General features: G+C 33.5%; 1 protein-coding gene across 1 annotated transcript; it reads left to right on the forward strand.

The window, feature by feature from the left end:
• Window positions 1–16,020: 16,020 nt before the first annotated feature.
• LOC121119731 (uncharacterized) lies at window positions 16,021–23,492 on the forward strand. The gene is made up of 2 exons (XM_071889432.1): window positions 16,021–22,306; window positions 22,386–23,492. Exon 1 carries the CDS (start codon window positions 17,052–17,054, stop codon window positions 18,150–18,152), a length of 1,101 nt encoding a protein of 366 aa, XP_071745533.1. The 5' UTR covers window positions 16,021–17,051; the 3' UTR covers window positions 18,153–22,306; window positions 22,386–23,492.
• The last annotated feature ends 375 nt before the right edge of the window (window positions 23,493–23,867 follow it).

Here is a 23,867-nt window from a genome sequence, read left to right on the forward strand (position 1 = left end):
GGTTTTTCTTATTCTTCGCTCAGTTCACTTAGTTTCCTTTCTCAATCTTGTGCGTTCTTCTGTCCACCATGTTGTAACTCGTTTATATTTTTTGGATGCAGTAGTGCCAATTCATTTAGAGCTTCGACAAGTGAATTTGTTATTTCGGTACCTAGAAGTTCTATTGCCTTCACATGTATCTTGTTTTCCAATCAAGATGTAGCAACCTTTTTCAGTGGATGCAGCTTTTTATTATACTCTTGCCATTTGATTAACCTTAGATTCCTGCATAATATGGCCTCTGTTTCAGTTTTACGTTTAAACATTAAATATTTATGGTTATAGATTGACTGTTATTCGGAAACGCCCTATAAAAGAGAATTTGGGGAGCATGTAGTCGTTGACGAAGGTGACATCTATAATCGGGGAACTTTTTCCTCCCTCCTACAAATGTAACCTCTCTCCCTCGTTGTATATGTTCAATTCAAGTGCTACACACATCCATTTTATTCTTTCACCTCTCTTATTTGTAGTTTTAGAATCCCATAATATGCTATGTGCATTATTATCATACGTATCAAAGTGGGTGTGAACTCTTCTTTACTCTTTTATATCCATTTTTCAAGCAATGGAGAGGCGCATTCTAATATTATATCCGTGTAATAGAATACCACAACAATCTGCTGTTTCTTCAGCTTCAATATTATTGTCACCATATCTCCATTACACCCATCAATTAAGCTAATCACCTTTAAACATTTCAAAACCGTAATACCCACCCTTACGCTCCATCTTGTGCCACAATGATGTAAAAAATTGTCATAGCAGGGATGTCTATGGACCAAACGGTCATTTTTGTTAGGTGGATCCGTAAGAAGTGCCATTGTTATTATATTTTCATCTATCATCTTACGCAGTTTGTAACCTGCCAGGGATATATGTATTACCCATATTTATCTGCATACAGTTAGATCCGAAGCCAGTTTGCTTTTCCATTTTATTTGCGTTTTTAGTTCGTTTCTTCTCTCCTCCAATCGTGAATTTTTGTTTAAGTGAACTAATCTTCTCCTACCCATATTTATCTCAAAAATTATATGAAAATAATCTGCAGGAATAATATTCCATAGTCATATGAAGTAAAATAGTTTCTTTCACATTCTGTATCATAATAAAATGAATTTAAACTTGAATTACAATCACTGCAACCCTAGTTCTTTTGCATTTTGTGGGGTGCTTCTTTATTATTGGGTGATAATCTTGTATCAGGGGATGATCTCTTTGAAACAAACACAGCTCTAGGTCGTAATGTCAAACACTTATGTTTGTGTGTTTTTGGTTTCTTAAACTTTTCTAAGGCACCTTCCTGTTTTCAGTAGCTGCATCCACCACATCCGGTTTTTTCTAATGAATGCCTGAAACTCGGATTTTATTTTCATTGGATGTATCAGATTTATATTTAGTATTCTGGTTTTCATCCTGTAAATTGGCTTGGTCTGGAATTTTCATAATTTCCTCTGAATGTTTTTTCTTTATTTTTTTTCCGTCCATTCCTTTCCTCCCCCACAGTTTTTCATCCATTTGAGAGTTATATTCTTCGTCGATGCTATTTTCTTCCCCAGCAATCATCTTGTTTGATTGATTAGTCGAAGTCTCTGTTGCTAAGTCGTCTGTACGCTTATTTATTTGAACTCGTAGACTCGTAAATTTCTTTTTGAGTTTCAATCTCCTCGTGTTGATTTGTAGATTCCTCAGGCTTTCATTAACATTATGTTGTCCGTCAAGACTTGGAGAGTTTTTGAAATTTACTTCTTCCGGGAATATGATTGTTTGTCCATTTGCCTGGCGGTGTAGCCTAATTTTGATCCACTGCGAATACGCTTTTCGTCCCTTAGTCAATTGCTTGCATTTGGTCCTGCCATTTCTAAATTTAAAGCATTCAGAACATTGCTTGGTCGCCCTATCAAACTCTAGTTGACAAATATCTCAATTTATTGGTATAAAAGAAGGCACATTGAAGAGGGTCCCTCTTGACAGAATATTTAAGGAGAAACTGGGCTGCTTTAAAAGATGGGGAAATTGTTGAAATAACAGGGAATTTTTAATTTCCTTGGCATTAATGGACTTCGCTTGCACTACTTTAATGCCTTCTACTTTTATGAATTGGGATAGATGGTCAGCCACCTCATCATATGTTACTGACCCCCACGCATTTTTTAGTCTTATATTGAATGTTCTATCTCTTCTCAAAACTGTCCGAGAATTCCTGACATTCAACTCGTGCTTTGAAGGAATTATGGTTCTCTCTCTTCAGATCAATAAACAAAGGAAATCTGATTTTTTCTCTGAGTGAATTCAGCTGTTGAGCCTTTATCACTAATATTTCAGGTCTATGTGGTGTATCACATGTGACAGATCTTACCTCCATTAAATTAAGACTTAATGCATCTCTAGCTATGCACGGAACATTATCTAGACTCATTTGCTGGAATGAGGCCCTTCTACCATTACTCGCTTCACAGACGATTAATGAGAAGTTCAACCAATTATTTTCTGAATTTTGCATATTCTCTCAAATTGTGCTGAACTAAATGGATATTAGAACCAGTTCCACTATTACGTCATAAAGACATTTTCTTGCAGATGATGTAACCCTCCAAATTTCTGAACGCGAAATTGTACATTCTTTTTATAAAACTATGTAAGAGTGGCAATTGTCTTGTATAATTTTATCAAATTTCTGAGTGAATACTATCAACTTAGCTCAAACATAATTATACAGACACAAATTTAAGTGCATGTAAATTGTTGTACGGACAACTTGGTGCTATCTTTTGGTTAATTAGTATAGAAATACCTATATTAATTTTAACACCGGAACTGGTATCCTGACAGCACTAAAATATTTATATGATTAGTGTCTCTCCAACAAAAAACGTATTTTCACCAAAACTCTCCAATATTGTAATTGATTTTGTTGCTACAAAAGCTAAAGTTAAACATGTAAACTTTTTTGAATATACAATAACTCTCTTTGAGGACTTTATGTTCGAAAAATACAAGATATATAGTTACAAATTTTACAGCACTAAATTAATTTGTTATGCAGATGCTTAATATTTTCAACAACTATTCTTTTTTTATATACGTATCACATCCAGATTTGGAGACTTCAATCCGTTTATTTACATTTGACTTTTTTGATCCAAAATAGAGCAATAAGTTTGGGCTAGTTTATGTTATGTAACTCCTTTTTGATATTGTACTAGTCATAAGCTACAATAATATCCCTTAAACATTAGGTTCAGCTATATAAGACATTCAGTTTGTCTTGGAGTTTATGTACAAACTTATTTGATAAAAAATCTTTATAATAAACTACCTGTATAGTCTAAACTTTGAACTGTTTTGTATGAAAATTGTAGTCTCTTGGTTGTAGCGAATAATCAATAAAATCATCTCCTTATGGATTAATCTCTATTTCTTGTATATTTATATATACATATATTAAAAAGCAAAATGTATTGTTTAATCATAAATCAAAGTTGAATATTTGATAGCATTGATACATCGTAGGCTACTAATTTTTTTTGTCGCTGTGCTAAGATGTATATATGGCACTTATTTTGACTTAAAACATTGTGAAAACAACACCATGTGTATAATATTAAATATATTAATTTACATACTCTGCGATAGTTAATGTACAATTTAAAGTTTGTAAAAAATTAATCTATATATTTCACATTAGATGAGGGAAGTCATGAAATATTAACATGAAAAAACAATTTTAAAGATGGAACTTTTGAATAAAGTTATAAAGCTAACTATTTTATTGTATCATTATATAGTTAGTGTCAATCATGAGTACAGTTGTAAAAAAGATGACATAAAACTATTGTGACGTTAATTTTACCTGTCAATATAGATTATTTTTTTCTCGATAGTCTATAAAGTGTTTGTGCTACTAAATAACAGATAGATAAATTGGTGACTTTTCACCAAGTTGAACTCATAGTAGAATTGAAGATCGACATTGGTGTAAATTCTATCTATGTTCTTTCTAGTTACCCAATGATATTTGTACTAATTTTTTCTTGCGATCTCTAAGCTGATTGTAGGTTATCAATAAATTACAATACCAGCAAAGTAGCTTTACTCCAAATATTCTTTAAATTTAATACGTAACCATGCAACTTCCGGTTTCTTTTTAATATACCGGACATGCCGATTTATTCCACATAAACATTTTGGATAAAGCCTCTGCCGGACTGGAAGCTGGGTTGAAATTAAAACTATTTGGTGGAATTCCTGGACTACTACTAATAAAAATGTTTTTCTATTTGTACATGAAACAATCCTTGTTCTTATTTAATCATAAAAAAATGTGGAACAAAAATGATAGTGATATTAACAAACAAATATAGAAATAAAAATGGATACAAAAGTCATAATATACGGTTGATTAATGTTAATAAGGGAATACATTATTTACTTTTTTGCACATAATGAAAATGGAGGATGCACATAAATTAATACATAAACGTATACCTACTATACCAAAAAATCGAATAATATGAACTTTGAATGTTTTTTTCTGCTAAGAAGCTGTAAAATCTATATAACTCTTATTTTATTATTGCGATAAATATATTAAATATCTATTGTAGAGAGTATCATATCCCAATAATTGGATTTCATTTGCTTATCAATTTATCTTAAAATGAGAGGAGAAAATGAGTTTAAAGCAGAAACATTCATGCCAAGTATCTTATGACAACAATACCTCAGCTCTAAAAAAAAATTTCTTCTTTTAGATTTGATCTAAAAAATCGTTAGATACATGGACTTAATAGATTTTTAAGCTAATTTATTATCAAACATACATAAATCCACTAGCGTTTGTCATTTATTACGAAGCAATTTTTTTTTCTTCAAGGTCTTTATTCATCTACATTACACGTATACATACATACACAAATAAGTAAATAAAAAAAAAAAAGAAATTTACATTGATATAGAACATAAAAAGCATTAAAGCTTACAGTTAACTTCCTTTTTTAAGACTTCTAATATAAACAGCTCATCAGCAATATGACTTCATAACAAACAAAAAACCACACACATTCATCACGACGAAAATCCAGGTAATAAAATATTTTCAGGTTAAAAGTTAGTATATAGTTGAGACAACAAATAAAATCGAAAACATGCAGCACATATAATTATATAAAAACGAAAACAAAGCAGGTGCACTGAACGAAAGTATCGCAAAAATGATTTAAAAGTTAATATATAAAAATAATATAAAAGAAAAGGATGTTGCCCAAGAGAAAAAAATTTCCATTTAAAAGTCTTAATGCAGTCATTCTAAAAGTTACTACAATCCCCCCAGAAAAGTTATTACTTCATAACCTTGCCACGATTTTTTTTGTATTGCTGATAATAAATTCCATGGCTTTATAGTGTCTTTTTGAGGCAGAAGGAAAATATTTTATTAGATATCCGGCTTTTTCTTCCTCGAGTTCTGCCGTCGCGGAATCTTCGATGAGAATGCAGCATATAAAATAATCTTCCTCAATTCCACGTCACAAATGATCAATCCATCAGCTACTTCTTAGTCTATGAGAGCTTTACAATTACTTGACGCCGCTTTTCAAGCCTCTTCCACATTGGAACAAAGGTTAAACCCAAACATATCCGTGGCCTTCAATCTGCCATTATATAGTTTCAAATGCTTACTGAAATCAATAGTAATTATGGCAGCCTGAATATTCTTCTGCCTATTTGATTCCAGAGCAGTTTAAATATTTATAGAAATAAAGAAGATCTGGTTGTTTAAAAAAAAACCTTTCTGCTCAACTCCCAGTCTTTTAATTAGTAAAGGCTCCACTTGCTTTGCTAGAATTCCAGCCAATATTCGGTAAGATTCGCTGATGATGGTTAAGGGACGCCAATGGCTAAGCAAAGTTCGATTTCCTTTCTTTGGAATAAGAGAAATTCAACCACGAATGAGAGATGCAGAGAGTTGGCCCTTCTTCTCCATATGGCAACCAAAACTAACTAAATTGAGGGCAATTTCTTTTAAACACATTGTATGAATTTCTCCTCTGATACCATCATCCCAACATGTCTTATTGTCATTGAAAGAGTTTTTGATATACTCAGAGATATTTATTTCAGGAAAAACGAAGCAATTAGTTTTTTTCTTAGGTCTAGGAAATCCATGCCTTTTACCTCCAACTATTTCCTGTAGATTGGCATGAAAAAACGCAGTATCGATTCCGACTCAATAAGCACTTTCTGACCTCCGATAATTTTTTTAAGACATTTAGAAGAAAAGTCTCTTGTAATAAACAGATCCCAGAACCTATGAAAAGGGTTACGTTCTGAGGCAATATTTTCTAGACATATCGTCGTTGGTAATTTGGGCGATGCTAAAAGCATTCCATGAACCACAAGCAAATAACCGTAAGAATAAAGATCCTCCCATCATTACTTCTTCAATATCATTTTCCATGCGTCTATATTATCTTCTTCTTTTATTGATATAAGATAGACTTGTATCTCAAATGATATACAACAGTTTATTACAGATTTTTGCAAAGGAAAGGTCCGGATTATATGAGTTAGCCAGTCTACTTTTAAGAGAAGTCTTAAAATCATCCAAAAGCGACAACCCTTTAGGAAGTTTGAAAATTTTCAACGCTGGTCCTGGAAACACCTATCTACTTCGATTGCGCAAATTGAATTTTTTTGATCACTTTCAAATGTTATTTTATGGACTTGTACATAAGCTAGAGAGAACAGGTACAATTTGATTTGTAATTAATTGTTTAAACTTATATATATCGAACTATGAAATAACAGGTTTGTGTCGTTTTTCCCTTCATTTGGAGATAACGAGAACTATTAATGTAAAATCAAAATACTTGGCCTCATCACTTTGTCTCATAGACGTGCTAATAAAGGAATAATTACGCTCCATCGAATTTTAAACAAAAGGAAACCCTATCTCCCCACTTTGGATACTAAATAAAGGCTATCTTATCCACAAAATGAAACTCTCCACTCATATTACCATCTACCTACAAAAACTAAAGATTGGTATATTTAAGCATAGTTTCTATTACAGATCGAATAGTCTTTGAAATACAATACATTATGACTTTTGCCAGGGACGTGAGGCTCACCTCCAGGAATTTTTAGTTAATTCTTTTTTGTGTGGCACGTAAATATATACATTATTTACATTTGGGTAGTACTTTATTATATTTTTTTTATTCTTTTCACTGTTACGTTAAATAAAATGTTAACATTTGTATTTCAATCCTTTCAAAACCACAGTGAATTGAAAAGAAAATCAAAGATAATTTTAGTCAATTCTTGATCGTTTTGCTCATATTATAACTAATTAGAAATACTTTTTTTAATAACTTCGACAATTCGCCGAAATTGGATAGTACACTGGGTTTCTCTCTGGGTGTAAGTGGTAATTTTTATTATTTATAAAAAAATACTAAAGTTAAACCATGGAATTTTATATTTTCAATATTTAGTTATTCTTTTGATATACTTTCTATTTTTTATTCAAACAAGTACACATTCTTCTATGGAAAATTGATTAATAAAGCTTTACATGTGAAACATAACGAAACAACTCTTATCTTTGACCAAGCATAAAGCAAGTTTACCAGCCATACTAATGATCAAACTATGAATTCCTATATTTTTGCTTGCACAGTCATGTTTTTCTTTCTTGTTCAAACTTTTGGTAAATGCTCACCAAAATTGTCTATTATAAAAGTTAATCTTTTTTTTTGTTGGTCTAAACGATTGGGTTGCCCTTTGACGTCCTTCATAATATTTAATCAGACTCTTGGCAATTATAACTTTGTAGTCAAGAACCGATATTTATAAGGATATTTAAGGATGTTGCTATTTGGGCATTCTATATCAAAAAATGAAAGAAGATTCTATGATAAAAACGTGTTAATGTCTTGCAATCTAATTGATATGATGCATTTCTCTGATCCATGAGATCGACTCCCCTATGCCTTTGTTGTTGAGACTTAGAATTGTAGACAAAAAATTTGCAAACGATTTGTTCAGATAGACTATCAGTTGTCTAACTTTATATGCATTGTCACTCTTATTATCTTTGAGATTATCATCAAAGTGAAAATTTTGAAGTATCATTTACAACGACGTGAATGTTGACTTCAAGGGTCAATGAAACCTCTTATGCATTTGTTTCTGTAACAACTCATCATCACGTATAAATTAAGCATCACAGTCATATAATAAATTTGAAATGTCTTCTTCATCAACATAGTCTATTTCGTCTAAAATGCAATAAATTCGGTGACAAATAGTTCTGCTAAAAAATGTTAAAATATCATGTTCTTTGTTTTCTTTCCATTATATAGTTTACAAAGACTACATTAACTAACAAAAATTTATAGAAAATATTAGTATGAACATACATACATTTTTATAAATACATTTATGTTTTACTTGCTTATCGGTAAACAAATAAAAAGTACTTTAGTATAAATACTCTGAAAGAACAAACAAAAAAGATACATGTCTAATCCTGAACCAATTTAGTGTTATAAAATAAAACAAAACAAATAAGTATTCAGAATTCAATGGACCACCGAGTATACGTATTACTAACAATCATCCATACATTTTGCTCTACTAAATTATATAGAAGCCATTCAATACAAATTAACTATCAAAATAAAAATTATTTATAGAGTACATTGTATAAGCCTGAAAAGAACCATTTGAACAAGTGTTGTGTCGGTATTTATTTAGAACTGAAGACTACATTCCCCTCTAATTCAGTCGCGGTCGGTCGTGGTCAGTTGCAAAACTTATAAAGTCCAGTCCGTAATGATGTCCTACTAGTTTTTTCTTATTTTTCAATCAGTTCTAAAACCAATTAGTTTGAAAGACTAATGGTCTTAAAGACCAGTCAAATGACTTATAGGACCTCTCCTAGTACTGGACTGGGTCGAATAAATAAGGATTTTGCATAATGATATTTAGTAACTTTAGTTGCCATTCAAAAAAGGAATATTTTAAATTCAATTTGAAAAAATATTATCTTATTTTCTACATTAATAATCGTAAATAGTATTTCAGAAATGTGTTAAGTAAGTACTCTGCATTTCTATTTTGAAGCTCAAATAACAATTGAATTAGCAGAAGCAGAAGTATATTTTAGAAAGGCTTAGTCTATGAAAAAGAAAACCTTAGTTTTTACCCTACCATTAATATGGTACATTTTGGACTAATACATAATGTATTAAAGATATATTTTAGTCCTTGAAAAAATATCTTCATTAATTGGATAAATGCGGTTCTTTACAAAGTGAGGCTAAAAGGCTTTTGTATAATCTATACTCTACATACATTTAAATGCTCAACACTAGCTTTTAGCTGACTCAATTATACCAAGATCTTGAAGGATAGTTGATTAATTTGCTAAACAATAAACTACTGATGATATGCTAGCGTTTAAAGACTGAAAATTAATTGTCGAGCTAAAAAGAGTTGAAAAAATAATATTCAAAAATTATAAAGGAGTATATACAAGGTTTATTGATTCTATATAACTCCCTTTGGCCTCTACAATGGCCTCAATACGAGGTCAGAAACTTTGTCATGCCTGGAAAATTTCTGTTTTGTACCAAGCATCAAGAAGGTCTTATTTAAGTGCTTACATATATATGTAACTGGTAGTATTGCATATACTTTCAACTACGTCCTACTAATATCAGTAAAGATGAAAAGGTTTGGGTTTAAAGGAACCAACCCCGACTTAACCTTGAAAATTTTGAATTAGCGGCTGTTATTTTTGTGTTTCAATAGCAGTGTGACAAGGAACACTCTGATTCCTATAAACTTGGTTTTTGGCCGAATAATGGAGATGATACCTTCAAACACCATACTATTTGGAACATTAACGTAGAAAGCCAAATTTCAGTTATGGCCGAAATTGCTTCCTCTAAACTGGCTATTGTCTTCCGATCTGAAGCACATAACAAATGCCCACTCCATAAGTGGAGATTTTTTTGGGATGTTCTTGGGCATATTGACGACTCATTGTCTATGATGCCACTGCATGGACTTTCTTTATTTAACTAATACAATCTTTGAAAGGTTTTTTTTTGTTTGAATTGTTAAAGACTTCGAAAGACTGAAAATTTCCTAAATAAATCTCCACGAATAAAAAATCTAATCATATTCAACAAAAAATCAAAATTCCTCTGTAATGTCTGAATCGTCATTCTGAAAAGAAAAATAATGTGATCGATGGAGAAATTAATTTACTATTCCTTTGTATGGTATATTAATATAGCAAAAACGCTTTCATTTCTTCTTGTAATCTTAATAGCATTATTACATTATTAATTAAATCAAGAATATGTACAAAATAAAGTATACTCATGCTGCTCTAATTATTCAATTATAATCAAGAAATAAACACAATTGATATTCCATTAGTATTTTCTTTCCATTAAAGTGAAAATGCAGTTGTTGTTTTTGAGGACGAAGATGCAATCTTCAATGTTATGGCTGGATACTTTGCAACTGTGAGCTTATGTTATGCATGTGCACCCCATCGAGACGGTAATATGAAACAATAGTACTCAATTTTATGCATGGCTATATTTATTATCTCTGCATTCTGATACGGTGATGAATTTTGTATAAAACTAAATATGATTTGAAAAATAAATAAATATATTTTTTAATGTCACCTTATTCAACAAAATCTTATGGTGTTCTGATATGGTAACATACGGGTATATGGAAATAAATATATAAGTTTTGGTTATTTTTCACTATAATATTTACTTTTAAATTTTTTGATGCTTTAAACTCGTTATATCATTTTGTTGTTTAGGCAGTTTTGAAAATGAAATAAACACTTAATTACAAAAGATAGAGGACAGAATGCTAGTCATACAATCGCCTTACTTCTAAAAAGGGGAAATAAGGAAATTGATTCAAATTTTATTGAACTTTTCTTGGTACTAGCCAATACGGAGGAGGAATTTAAATCTTTTGAAAGATAACTTGCCGCATCGGATTACAAGATGAGAATGGTTAGTCCATTAATACTTATATTATTATTGGGGTGGGACAATATTGATCTTCTCTTAAGTTAATTTTTCACAAAAATGGTGTAAATGATTACTGTATTAGGAGTCTGTTGAATAGTGTTTTATTTATTTATTGACACAAAACCTGAATATGTTTCAATTGTAGATGTAGCCAAAACTACTAAACGTACTATCAAAAGGGAAGGACGAAGTAATTGTGCTATACTCTAATGTATAGAAAAGAATAAAAGCAGACCAAAAAAAAAATTATTTAGAGTAATAATAAATACCGGGTGGTCCATTCAAATCTAAATACTTGCTAATTCAAAAATTAATTAAGGTTGAGTCATGGAGATTAATTCATATACCGATAAATTAAAGCATAAATAATAAACGAAATATTTCTGAGCTCTCTGGCTTACGTAAAATTAAAGAAAATGATCAACAAATTTCTCATGACACAATCCAAACAGTTTGGCGTCTCCATGATCCCTTTCTACACCGTCAGTAAGTACTGCCGAAAAGGCCAAACAGAATCCGGAGGAGAAAAAAAGATAACCCAGGCCAATCTTTTGCATGGGGCCTCAATGAAATTTCATCTCACACCACTTTTTAGTTTTAGCAGCCTTGTGGGCTGGTGCTGAATCTTCTTAACAAATATAACCTCCCTGAGCATAGGTGTGGTCCATGAACGAGGCTTTACAACCTCGTTCATCAATAATGCAGCAATAATGATACGATTACTTCCTTTATATATTTGCAATCATATTGATTTTAACCGTACAATATATGTTGTTAAAGAAAACCTATGCGATACATAAAACCATTCAGGGGAAAATTATGGTTGATATCAGAACTATTTGGCAAAGTATCTCCAAAGCAACTATGCGAGTTACATGTCAATCAATAAATGATAGATAGTTATTAAGACTAGGTATGACCAAATTTTAATAGCTTTTGTTATTTCAAACAAACATCATTTTTGTTTAAGACATTTTTGAAATACACATATAGTAATTTGTGATGTGTTTTTTTTTTAAATAATGCAACTGTCCAGCATTTATTATTTTGCACGTTGAATCAGCCTTATGCATTGTCTAGCAATATACATACTTGCATCAAGTCTGATTTAAAGTTATTATTTTTTTTCGAACTCTCTCAAAATAAATATTTAGTTCATCACTATCGATAACCCATTGAGTCACATTAAATAATAATAAAGTAATTAATATTAAACTCTTTAACTCATCATTAAAGTATATCTATAAAAGATTGAGTTATTATTATGTATATATGAATGTATCCACGTTATGTGATGTGTAAATAATTGATGTAGATAATAGATAAGTTAAAATATATCATGAGACAATGTTTAGTTCTCCATCTCATTAATTGAAGTTGGAAGTTGGCATAACATAATTGATATCTTCATACACATGTATTATCATCAACATAAAGATCCATGACATGATTTTGTTGTCCAAAACTTACTCCAAAATCCCTGTATTGACGCTGAAGTTTTTACTCAGTTCATTAAGAGCGGAAATGAAAAGAAGAAGTAGCAAGGGCATCCTTTACGATTATTTTTAATATTTATTTTATATCTTTCCCTTAAAATTGCAAGTGTGACGCTTGAGGTCCCGTTATAAAATAAACCTCTCATTAAATTTAAGTACTTATTGGGAAGAACTTAAATTACAGCTCTCGTGATATATTTATTTTTAAAGAGGCGTTTGCTTTGGAAAAATCAAAAAGGGAACAAGTGTTCATAATATTTACTCTCAGAAACTGCTTCCACTGCAAATATGTTTAATCAGTTTTGATTACATTTAGTATTGTTACTAGCCTCTAGTGGAGGAAATCTGTGCAAGTGCCCTTTTTCGATGAAATAACCATTATTCCTCTTGTAAAAGGCTTTGATAATAGTTGCAATTTTTCCTTGTAGTTTGCCAAAACAAGAAGATAAATAACTACATCGATACAGAATACGGAGATTAATTAAAATAAAAGTAGTTTTTTAGATCCTGTCATAATAATTTGTGAAATATCCTGTCACTTAGAACCCATATAAACACTTAAAATTTAAGTCTAGTTTCAAGTGTCGAAAATCAATTACCATTATCTTTTGATCAGAAGAAGGTTTGGGTCGATACTTCACGCTTGGTAACTTAAAGAACACATCTAAAAAAAGTATAACAAATCTATTCTTCATGTCTTCTGTCCTGATCTCCAGGATATCATCTGTCATCTGGCTTCCTCGCTTTAAAAAAACATCAATGGAGATGTATAATCATTTTTTTAACGAAAATTAAAATTAGAGCTTAGATTCAGTAATTTTTTCAAATCTACTTTCAATCCTACAATTGGTAATAAATAACTAAATTAAAACTTTTTTATATGTATCATATACTGGAAGAAGTTTAAACATTTTATCTTTAGGCAGTGGGTATTAAATATATCAAAATAATCGTCTTTTTGGGGAGCATTAAAAATGTGAATCATATTTTACAATTCTATGCATTCTGTTTCTTAGATACGGATTATAGCACGCCACTACTCGAATTATCTCCTGGTTAAAAATCTGCTATTATTTCTTCAAAAAAAAGCAGACGCTTTTTGTATGAAAATGACACAGATAACCTAATATCCTAGAGGGATATTAATTTTGGATTGGAGGAAATTAATATCTTAATGAGAGCGTAGCCAAAGTTACCAGTGGCTTCATCCCCGAGATTTGAGTGAGACGTTTCTATTTATATTTAGTGTCATTTTTTTCTAATTTTATAAAAAATAATATATATAGAATACACTTTTTTTTAGCTCTAACAGCAAACGACATAGTTGTACCCTACACTGTTAGAACTTCAACTTTATTAGAGGCTTGGACCCACTTTCTATAATAAGATATACAACCCCTGACTTTATTTTATCAAATTTTCAGATATTTCTCATACTATTCTATTCTTAGTTTTACCTTATGCATCTTGGTCCTTCAAGGAATTTTCATTTGATTAATGGGGATAGTTGGACCACCAACTCATCTTGGGTGACTGACTCGCAACTTTTTTTTAGTCGGATAAAATTTTTTCTATCTTCAATGAAACGGTCCAACAACTACAATATTTAACTCGTGCATTGAAATAATTATTTTTTTCTATCCTACAAATCAATAAACAAATAAAAGTGTATTATTTTATTTATGATTAATAATTTCTTTTGCTACACGTAAAGTATCCGCACATGAACCTGACGTTTCTTGAAAGATATATCACCAACTGGATGTATTATGTATGATGATGTGAATGATAGTTGTTATTGTATATATATATTTCTTAGATTTAAGCTATCATGAGTTATTGTTATTTTAATATTATGTTTGGTGATAAATGATGTGTTGAGAGGTTTATTGCTGAGTTGTGTGTCTGGATATGATACGCGTATGATGAGAAATCACCAAGGCCAATCATCACATGCTGGGAGCATGTGATGAGGTGAATTGGAGAGTTCTAGAACAACTAGCATTAGACCCCAAACGTCTATAAATATATGTTATGATGTATGTAGGGGAATGAATCGCCAGATTATCTCCGAAGAACTAAGTAATAAATAAGGCAGTGTGCAAACGTACTACGTGATTCTTATTATCAACCCTAAACTCCAAAACAACAACTTAAGGTAGGCCTAATAGTTATCCCATTGAACACAGCGGTGTTCTCATTTGACTCCCACTAAATTGTATCCTGAGAAGGAATGCTTATCAAATATTGATCTTATATTAATCCAAACTAAAAAATATAAGTAAACTTTGTAGTAGCCTTTTCCACGATTGCTAGAAAAGGACACTACAAATTGGCGCAGTCGGTAGGATGCTGTCAGTCTTGAGCAACTTTTGCTCTTGCTTTAGTTTATTTTTGTTATCGGCCGAAAATCGCAAATGTAAAGTAATGTAAAAGTAGATTTTGTAAACATCTCTCAAGATGTAAGTACGGTATAGGACCTAATATTTGAAAAGCCTCCCGAGGAGAACGGTAGTGACGTAATCTTAATGCGGTAGAGGACAGGGCAGGAAAAGTTTCTCAGTATTCCTTTAAAGTAGAATCAATGCGCAAAATCACTGTCCACCCTACAGTTTAGTGCAGTAAATTTACGGAGGGTAGTTATTAGATCTGACTGTAGATTTCTTAAAGAAATATGTAATTAGTAACCCAAAAAAATAAATTTAAGTCAATGATAGAATTTAATGTCGGTTAAAAATTATTGAATTATCATGTGACTTAAGGGGAATGGGATGAGTGGGAGTATATAGACAAATTTATATATGTTATCTCTTTTGTATAATTATTTTGTGTTTATGTATTCAATTTTACATGTATATATTTATGTATGTGGGATCGAAGAATATAATCTGACATACATGTTCACTCCGTGTGGGGCATCTATAGCAGATATATATTTGGAGATGAATAATTAAATTGAAGGTTATATTATTAAGACGGGAGGGAGTAAAACTACCTAAATGCATAAATGCAAAGGAAGTTTTAAACATAATATAAGGAAAGTAAAAGTAAAAGAACACAAGGGAGATAATTAGTAAACTCATGTATCTATATATATTTCTTTAGACTAAGCTGGGGTGAGACGAATAGTGATACGCCCATTTGATTCGCGTTTTGATTCTGAAATAAGTTTTGATTACGCTTTGAGGTCAGGATAAATAGTAAATCGCTGTCTTGCCAAATTAAGTTTTTATAAAATTACTGACCTATTAGTTTTAACAATTTAAAGGACAGAAAATGCAGACATCAGGCGACAATCTCAATCCATCGAGGTCACAGACCTTAACCAGGGAGCAGCTAAAATTGTATATTGGCCAACAGGTCAATAAAGCATCAAAACAATTTCAGGGGAACCAAAAGAACCCCTGAAGGCGTATGATGGTAGTACTGACTTCCATTACTGGAAAATCGGTGCTTTGTCCCAGCTGAAAGATACAGGGGTGGATAAGATTCTCATGTGTAAATGGGCGGCGGAGGCCATGTGTGGTCCCGTGGAACAGACAGTCCGGCACATAGTCATGGACACATATTTTACCTTTGACGAGAGTTTAGGGGTCCCCCTGGAGATAGTCAAGGGCGGAACACATTTAATGGAGCGGTTAGACACCGCCATTAATAGTGTTGGGGGGAAAGAAGAGGCGATGGCGGCCTTCCAAATGAGATTAAGAAGCAGTTTTTGCAGGGCCTGTTAAATAGGGTAATTGCAAAAGCTACTAGGAAAATAAATTATGACCATCCTGAGATGACGGCAGAAGAAGTGCTTCGACATGTAGAGCACTATGAGAGGGCGGATCAGGTCGATTATGTCGACCAAAAGGTATATAAGAGGGATTGGGGACGAGCTGTGCCAAGTAAAGCACCCAATGTAAATGCCCCAAAGCCCCATTACGCCATGGTTGAACCCATGGAGGTAGATGCAATAAGTCTTCCCACGCAAGGAGACCATTGCTTGATCCACCCTCAGGGTCGTCACAAAATGAAGGATTGCTTCATAGTAAAGAAGTATAAAAGGGAGGAAGAAGAAAGACAGGGCGCTACTGCGGCACCGAGGTTTAAACAGAAACCAAAGTGTTTTATCTGTCAAAAGGAGGGGCATATTAAAAGAAATTGCCCCTTGGCTAAAAATAAGCCGGGAAACTCCTAAGGGGGAAGAACCCCCCTTAGGTATTATTTCCCAAAGCGACGCCATCGCGGACAGCACAAATACCAAAGGGGATCTGACGCATCCAAAAGACTTTGGGGAAGAAACTACAATGAGCAAATTTGCTGAATCGAGTTTAGCAAGCTTAAATCTGCCAGGTAGTCAGCCAATTTGGTTCTGGGCCAAGTTGGGTGGTATGCGGTTTCAGGGATTAGCAGACACTGGAAACCGGGCACTCGATCTTATTGACGAGGCATTATGGAGGAGGTCAAATACTTGCAAGGACCTGAAAAAGGCGGACATTGTAGTGGGTTCAGTAGGGATAATAGGTTAGATATTATTGGTATTCCTACTGAACCGGTTGTAATCATGGTGGAAAATTTAGAAGAACCATGGAAGATAAACTCCCTAGTAGTTCGTGGGCTAGGGGTGCCATTTATACTATCACTGAAAACTATGAGACAGCTGTCCATATCATTAGAATTAGGTGAGGATATCATTGCTGGGGTTGGGACTAGCGGGACAGAAATTCGGTTAACAGAATATCTGGGTTCTGACGAGGCAATGGAACTTGTCTCCACTTTAATGTTAATTGACTGTGAAGAAGTTGCTGAGGTAATTATTACTGAGAAGACGGTAATTCCCGTAGAGAAGACGGTAATAATTGAGGCTACAGCCAAAGGGTACAAGGTAACTGATGACGGCACATCAAATATTGTATGGTTTACAGCAACTGAAGAAGATTGGAAAATAAATCTTGAGTCACAATTAACAGAAGTGAGGATGACGAGGCGGGGCGATAGTCGAGTAAAATTAGTCATTTCGACTGTTGAAGAAGAACCCCGGCGGATAGCTCCAGGAAGAAAAATAGGAACTATCCGACGATTGAAGCGTTACACGCCAACTCATGAAAATTTGTTAGCTTCAATGGAGATGGAGAAAATCTGCCCTCCATCTGAAGAACTTGAAAAATTAGACCCTAATATTAATTATTCACTAGTACTAGATAAATTGTTTCAATATATTGGAAAACCTATTAAAAGAGTAGCTAGTGAGGCGGAGAAAATTAAAAATGAAATTAATATTATGTTTGGGGGGAGAGTTCGAAAGAATGATTATCTGAGCGGTAATGAACGGGCACTAGTAGAAGAGTTATTATATAGATTTTATGGTATATTATCAAAAGACTCCTCCAATGTAGGCCGCACGGAAATATTAGAGTTTGCGGTGGATACTAGTGAAAATGAACCGGTGAAGGCAAAGGTTAGACCTATGAATCCAGCTGTGAAAGAAAGTTTTAAAGGACAACTTCAACAATGGATTGAGGAAGGAATAATTGAACCGACCATAAGTGAATGAGGATCAGAACAAGTTAACAATTGTTTCCCATTTGGGACTTATAAATTCCTTCGGATGCTTTTTGGACCCAAGAATGCGTGCGGACATATGCACGATTAATGCGTCAAGTTTATGGTCCACAACTAGACCGGCGAGGACTCCTCGGATTCTTTGATGACAATCTCATCTTAGGATGTACGTTCATGCAAACACTATGTAGATTTGCTGAATTTATGCTCAGGACTGAGAAGGCTAATCTCAGGGTAAAGGCTACGAAAACAGATTTGTTTACGCCTATGACGAATTGGTTAGGGCACGAGATAGGGGGAGGACATGTTGCTCCGGCATTGGCCTATTCCTGCTAACAAGAGGGATCTCCAAACCTTCTTGGGCAAGACCTCTTATTATCGTAAATTTATAGCATCATATGCTAAAATAGCTGAACCAATTGCAAAACTTCTCCGCAAAGATGTAGAATGGCAGTGGGCTAAGAGCCAAGATGAAGCATTTAATGAATTAAAGAAAAGGTTGCAGGTAAAACCATTATTAAATACCCCAGACTTTTCAAAAGAATTTATTGTAGAAACAGATGCTTCAAATTTTGCCATTGGCGCCGTGTTAACGCAAATAGGGGATGATGGTAAAGAACATCCGATTGCGTACGGTAGCAAGTCCCTTAATCAATCACAAAGAAATTATTCTGCAACGCAGAAGGAATTGCTAGCTGTAGTCGAGTTTGTAGAACATTTTAAGTATTTTATAATGGGAAGAAAGTTTGAAATCAGGACTGATCATCAACCTTTACAATGGTTCATGAAATCAGTTGCGCTTACTGGAATGTTACACAGATGGAAGGAGAGGCTTATGGAATATGAATTCGAAATTAAGTATAAGCCTGGAAAAAGAAATCAGAATGCTGATTCTTTGAGTAGAAGACCCGACCATGAAGAAGGTGTAACGGAAGAAAGTAAAAAGCCCAATGAATATGATTTCAAACTAATGAAAGCTATAGGCAAACCCATTGCAAATGTTGCTGCGGTAACAACTCGACGCAGGAAAAAGAACTTGATCAAGAACAAGAAAGGATCAAGGTAATAGAGCAAGAGATGATTGAGGTACAAGATAAGGGAAAAGAAATCAATGAAAATGAAATTGATGATATCTCAACAGATAAATTTATAAAACTAGATTTTTATAGGTCACAAAGTGATGATACTTGCATGAAATATATTAAGGGTTTGTTAATGAAAAACAAAACGGTTGAGGAAATTAAAGCACAAGGTAATAAATTATTGTCGCGGGGAAATTAAAGCTTATCTTAGAATATATAATCAATTACATTTAATTGATGGTAAATTGTATATGAAGGATAAGGAAAATGGAAATATGAGAATTTGTGTACCGGAAAAAGATATACGTACAGTTATTGCGACTGTACATGTACATCCTTTATCAGCGCATCCTGGAATGACAAAGTCAAAATTATTAGCTAAACAATATTTCTATTGGACAAATATGGATAGAAATATTGAGGATGAAATAAAAGGTTGCGAAGTCTGTGTTTGTGCAAAGGAAAGGAGACAAAGACCATTGGAAAAAATGGGACAAACTTCTACAGCCATCAATGAAAGATTCCTTGTATTTTACATGGATTTGATGGGTCCGATGTACAACGGTTATGCCAGTGATCCTAAGTATTTAATGACAATCACTGATGCATGTACTAAATTTCCAGAAGCGTTCCCCTTGAAGGAACCTACAGTTGAAAATATTTGTAAGATATTATTAACTGAATTCTTCCCAAGGTATGGAACGGGTATGAAATTAGTAACAGACAGGGGTTCACAATTTATTTCCAAATTAATGCGACAGGTGTGCGATGAGTTAGGAGTCATTAAAGCAGAAACTCAAGCTTATCAACCTCATACTAACCCGGTTGAAAGATTAAATAGGGATATTGGACAAGCTATTAGAACATTAATGGTCCAAGAAAATATCCCTGATAATAAATGGCATAAATGCCTAGGGGAGCCTTGGCTCAAATAAGGTTCCTAATTGTACCGAGGTTAGGGTATTCTCCATTTTTCTTAGTAACTGGAGCACATCCAGTGGTTCCTGCAGTTCAATTAGATTCAAATATGCAAAATGCTCCTACATCAGTTAATGAACTGGTAAATACAGTTACTGATGCGTTAGAAAAAGTTAGAGTCCAACAATTTGAAAGTCATTTAAAGAATAGAGAGGCTTATAATAAAAAAGTAGTCCAACAGGTAATTAATGTTGACGATGAGGTGTTTTTGTGGGCACCACAAACTGACAAGAATCGTAAATTGGCTACTTATCAAAACGGACCATTTAAGGTTCTAAAGGTAATAAACGACAGAATGGTTGAGATTAGAACAAACAAGGGTCCTAAAAAAGTAGCTAAGGACAGACTACGGGTAATATCGGGAAAAGATATTTCTAAAGAATTGATTCCCTTTAATACACCTCTCTATAGAACAGAAAGAAATAGACCTTCAGACTCTAGACTAACGGAAGAGAACGAAAGTAATAATTTAGATCGAGTAATTCAATTTTCATATCCTGATTCTCCTGAAATTCAAACAATTCCTAAGATTTCTACATCCATAAGTAATAAAGATATAGAAGATCTTCAAAAAAAAAAGGGATGATGAGGAGGAGAATGGAAAACAAGAGGACAAAAATGAAAATGGTAATATGGATGAACTCGAGGAGGCATATATGAGTGAAGCAGGAGCGGAAGAAATAAGAAAAGAAGTAAAGAATATGGAAGAATCGCCCAATAAGATGCAAGGATCTGTTGAGAAGAAGAATAAAAAACGAAAAGCAACGCCTGAATATAAACAGAAGTCAAAGAAATTATTAAGTGCCGCCTTTGATGAACTAGCTGCGTTGCTAGATGGGAAAACACGCCCTAAGTCATATAAAAGGAAACCAGTCAGCCCCCACGCACAAGGTAAAAAGGAATCGCGTATAGAGTCAAGTGAAGAGAGTGAGCTGTACTATAGTGAAGAAGAGGAACAGACTGAAAGAGAACTAGAAGATACAATTAATATATCTTCTACAGATATTCCACAGGAGAAAGAGGGCGAGGAAAATAGTTTTCCTTAAAAGGAATAAGTAATAAATATTTAATTGTGATTTGAACTTTAAAAAAGAAAAGAATTAAATATAATTAAATATGAAGTTACTTATTTTATTATTATCACTTACTTTTGTGTTTGAAGTTCTTCAAGTTAATTCAGAAAGTGAAATTAATGGAAAGGAAGAACTCGTCAATTCTATTCGAGGAAATGGGTAGAGTGGGAACTTCAGTACAATTGATAGAGGTCAGGACGGAATTACCAATGGTTAAAATCAACAGAAGAATTGAAAACGTCCTGGGGAGTATGCATGCTACAATTAAGTATATGAACATTGTGCGTATTCCCAAGTCATTGCTCTACAACAAAGAATAGAATATATCCGCACACACATGAATGAAGTAATGATGTTATGTGGGTATAAGAATGACGGAAAAACGAAAAGGCAAGTGATAGTGGGCCTCAGTATTGGGAGGCTGGATGCTTAAGGGGTTGTTCACAAAGTTCTTCTCAAGTGATGATCACTCAAGGTATGAATCAGAGATATTGGATACCTTGGCACAGCAAGAAGAAGAACTAATGGCAATCCGTGGAGCAATAAGAAACTTAGCCACAAAGTATGATATCCTTAAGAATGTCACAATGATGCTTCACAATTAGCTACAAGAAGTAGAAAGGGTTGAAACAATGATAATGGTGTTGACAACAATCTCAGAACAGATCAACAAATGGATCAGGGAATACAGGCTGGTATGACCGGGAGATTAACACCAGACTTGTTATCAATCAATGATGTGGGGAAGATCTTGGATATGGTAAAAGAGAGGAATCATGATGGATCAATCAGTCCAGTTGAAAGTGAGAGAATTGGGAATTTTTACTCCCTGCCTGTGCAACTGGAAAGAACGGCAAACGGATTAGATGTGGCGGTTCGATTACCCTTATATTACAAAAATAATCTATACGAGTTATATAAGTATAGGGAACTCCCGATGACAATAGAAGAAGGAGTTCGGATGTCATATCGATCAACAATAGGAAAATATTTAGTGATTGATGACATAAAGGGTATTTATAAGGAAATTGAAACAAATGAATTAGTGGATTGTATTCATATTGAAGATATTCGTCTGTGTCCAGATTTAAGGTTGTTCAGAATTGGACAAAATGGTTGTTTGCCTGCATTGATTCATGGTAACTTTAAATTGGCTAAGGGATTATGTGACATAATGTTACATAAATCGGATGACGTGTTTGTGTCGCAAATCAACGATGGAAAAATATTCGTGGATGTGCAGAAGACACAAAGGATCAAAGCGTCATGTACAAGTGGTTCTGGTAGGACAACAAAACGTCGAGAAGCACTTGGGTCCGGACAATGGATGATCACATTGCGGAATGATTGCAATGTGAGGATTGGTGATTACTTGATTGGAGAAAGACCAGTGACAAGTAAGATCAAGGTGAGGGTCGTGGAAATGATGATTCTGGATGAGGTGGAAGATGTTATTGCGGATTTAAACCTCCATGAAAGCTGGGTTTATGGTAATGGACAATCAAGCCTCAAGGACAAGCTAGAATTATTGACGGAACCTCAGAAAGCAATATCTATAGACAAGTTGAGGATAATGGCAAGAACTGCCAGGGTTGAAAAGAATCGTTTTTGGATATACGGTATAGTGGTTATTGAAACTTTATTAATCATTATATTTTCAGGATTCTTTGTGACGTTGCTCTGTAAGGTACGAGCTAGAAGAGCTGTACAGGAGTGAGTTAAATCCTGAAGGGCCGTATATCGGGAAAGAAAGACGAGGTCGTCTTTTCCTCAAGGAGGGAGCATCTGTAGTATCACCAACTGGATGTATTATGTATGATGATGTGAACGATAGTTGTTATTGTATATATATATTTCTCAGATTTAAGCTATCATGAGTTATTGTTATTTTAATATTATGTTTGGTGATAAATGATGTATTGAGAGGTTTATTGCTGAGTTGTGTGTCTGGATATGATACGCGTATGATGGTAATCACCAAGGCCAAACATCACATGCTGGGAGCAGGTGATGAGGTGAATTGGAGAGTTCTAGAACAACTAGCATTAGACCCCAAACGTCTATAAATATATGTTATGATGTATGTAGGGGAATGAATCGCCAGATTATCTCCGAAGAACTAAGTAATAAATAAGACAGTGTGCAAACGTACTACGTGATTCTTATTATCAACCCTAAACTCCAAAACAACAACTTAAGGTAGGCCTAATAGTTATCCCATTGAACACAGCGGTGTTCTCATTTGACTCCCACTAAATTGTATCCTGAGAAGGAATGCTTATCAAATATTGATCTTATATTAATCCAAACTAAAAAATATAAGTAAACTTTGTAGTAGCCTTTTCCACGATTGCTAGAAAAGGACACTACACTATATGATATGTTAATGTAAGTTGTAGATCAGACTCCTCAATCATTTACACTATTCCTTCATTTCAAATCGAGTTGCAATTTTTGAATTGTTAAGATAACTCATATTGATATTGACCCATTCTGATAGTTTTAAGGGAAACCTTGATCTGTCCTCGGGCCTCCATCAAAATTTTCAAGTGACAACTACTTTGACAATTCAAT

This window comes from Lepeophtheirus salmonis, chromosome 6, assembly GCF_016086655.4.
Source record: "Lepeophtheirus salmonis chromosome 6, UVic_Lsal_1.4, whole genome shotgun sequence".
Taxonomy (NCBI): domain Eukaryota; kingdom Metazoa; phylum Arthropoda; class Copepoda; order Siphonostomatoida; family Caligidae; genus Lepeophtheirus; species Lepeophtheirus salmonis.

Bases quoted from the DNA above. Each gene is read 5' to 3' on its own strand.
- LOC121119731 (XM_071889432.1), top strand. From the start codon at position 17,052: ATGGAGGAGGTCAAATACTTGCAAGGACCTGAAAAAGGCGGACATTGT.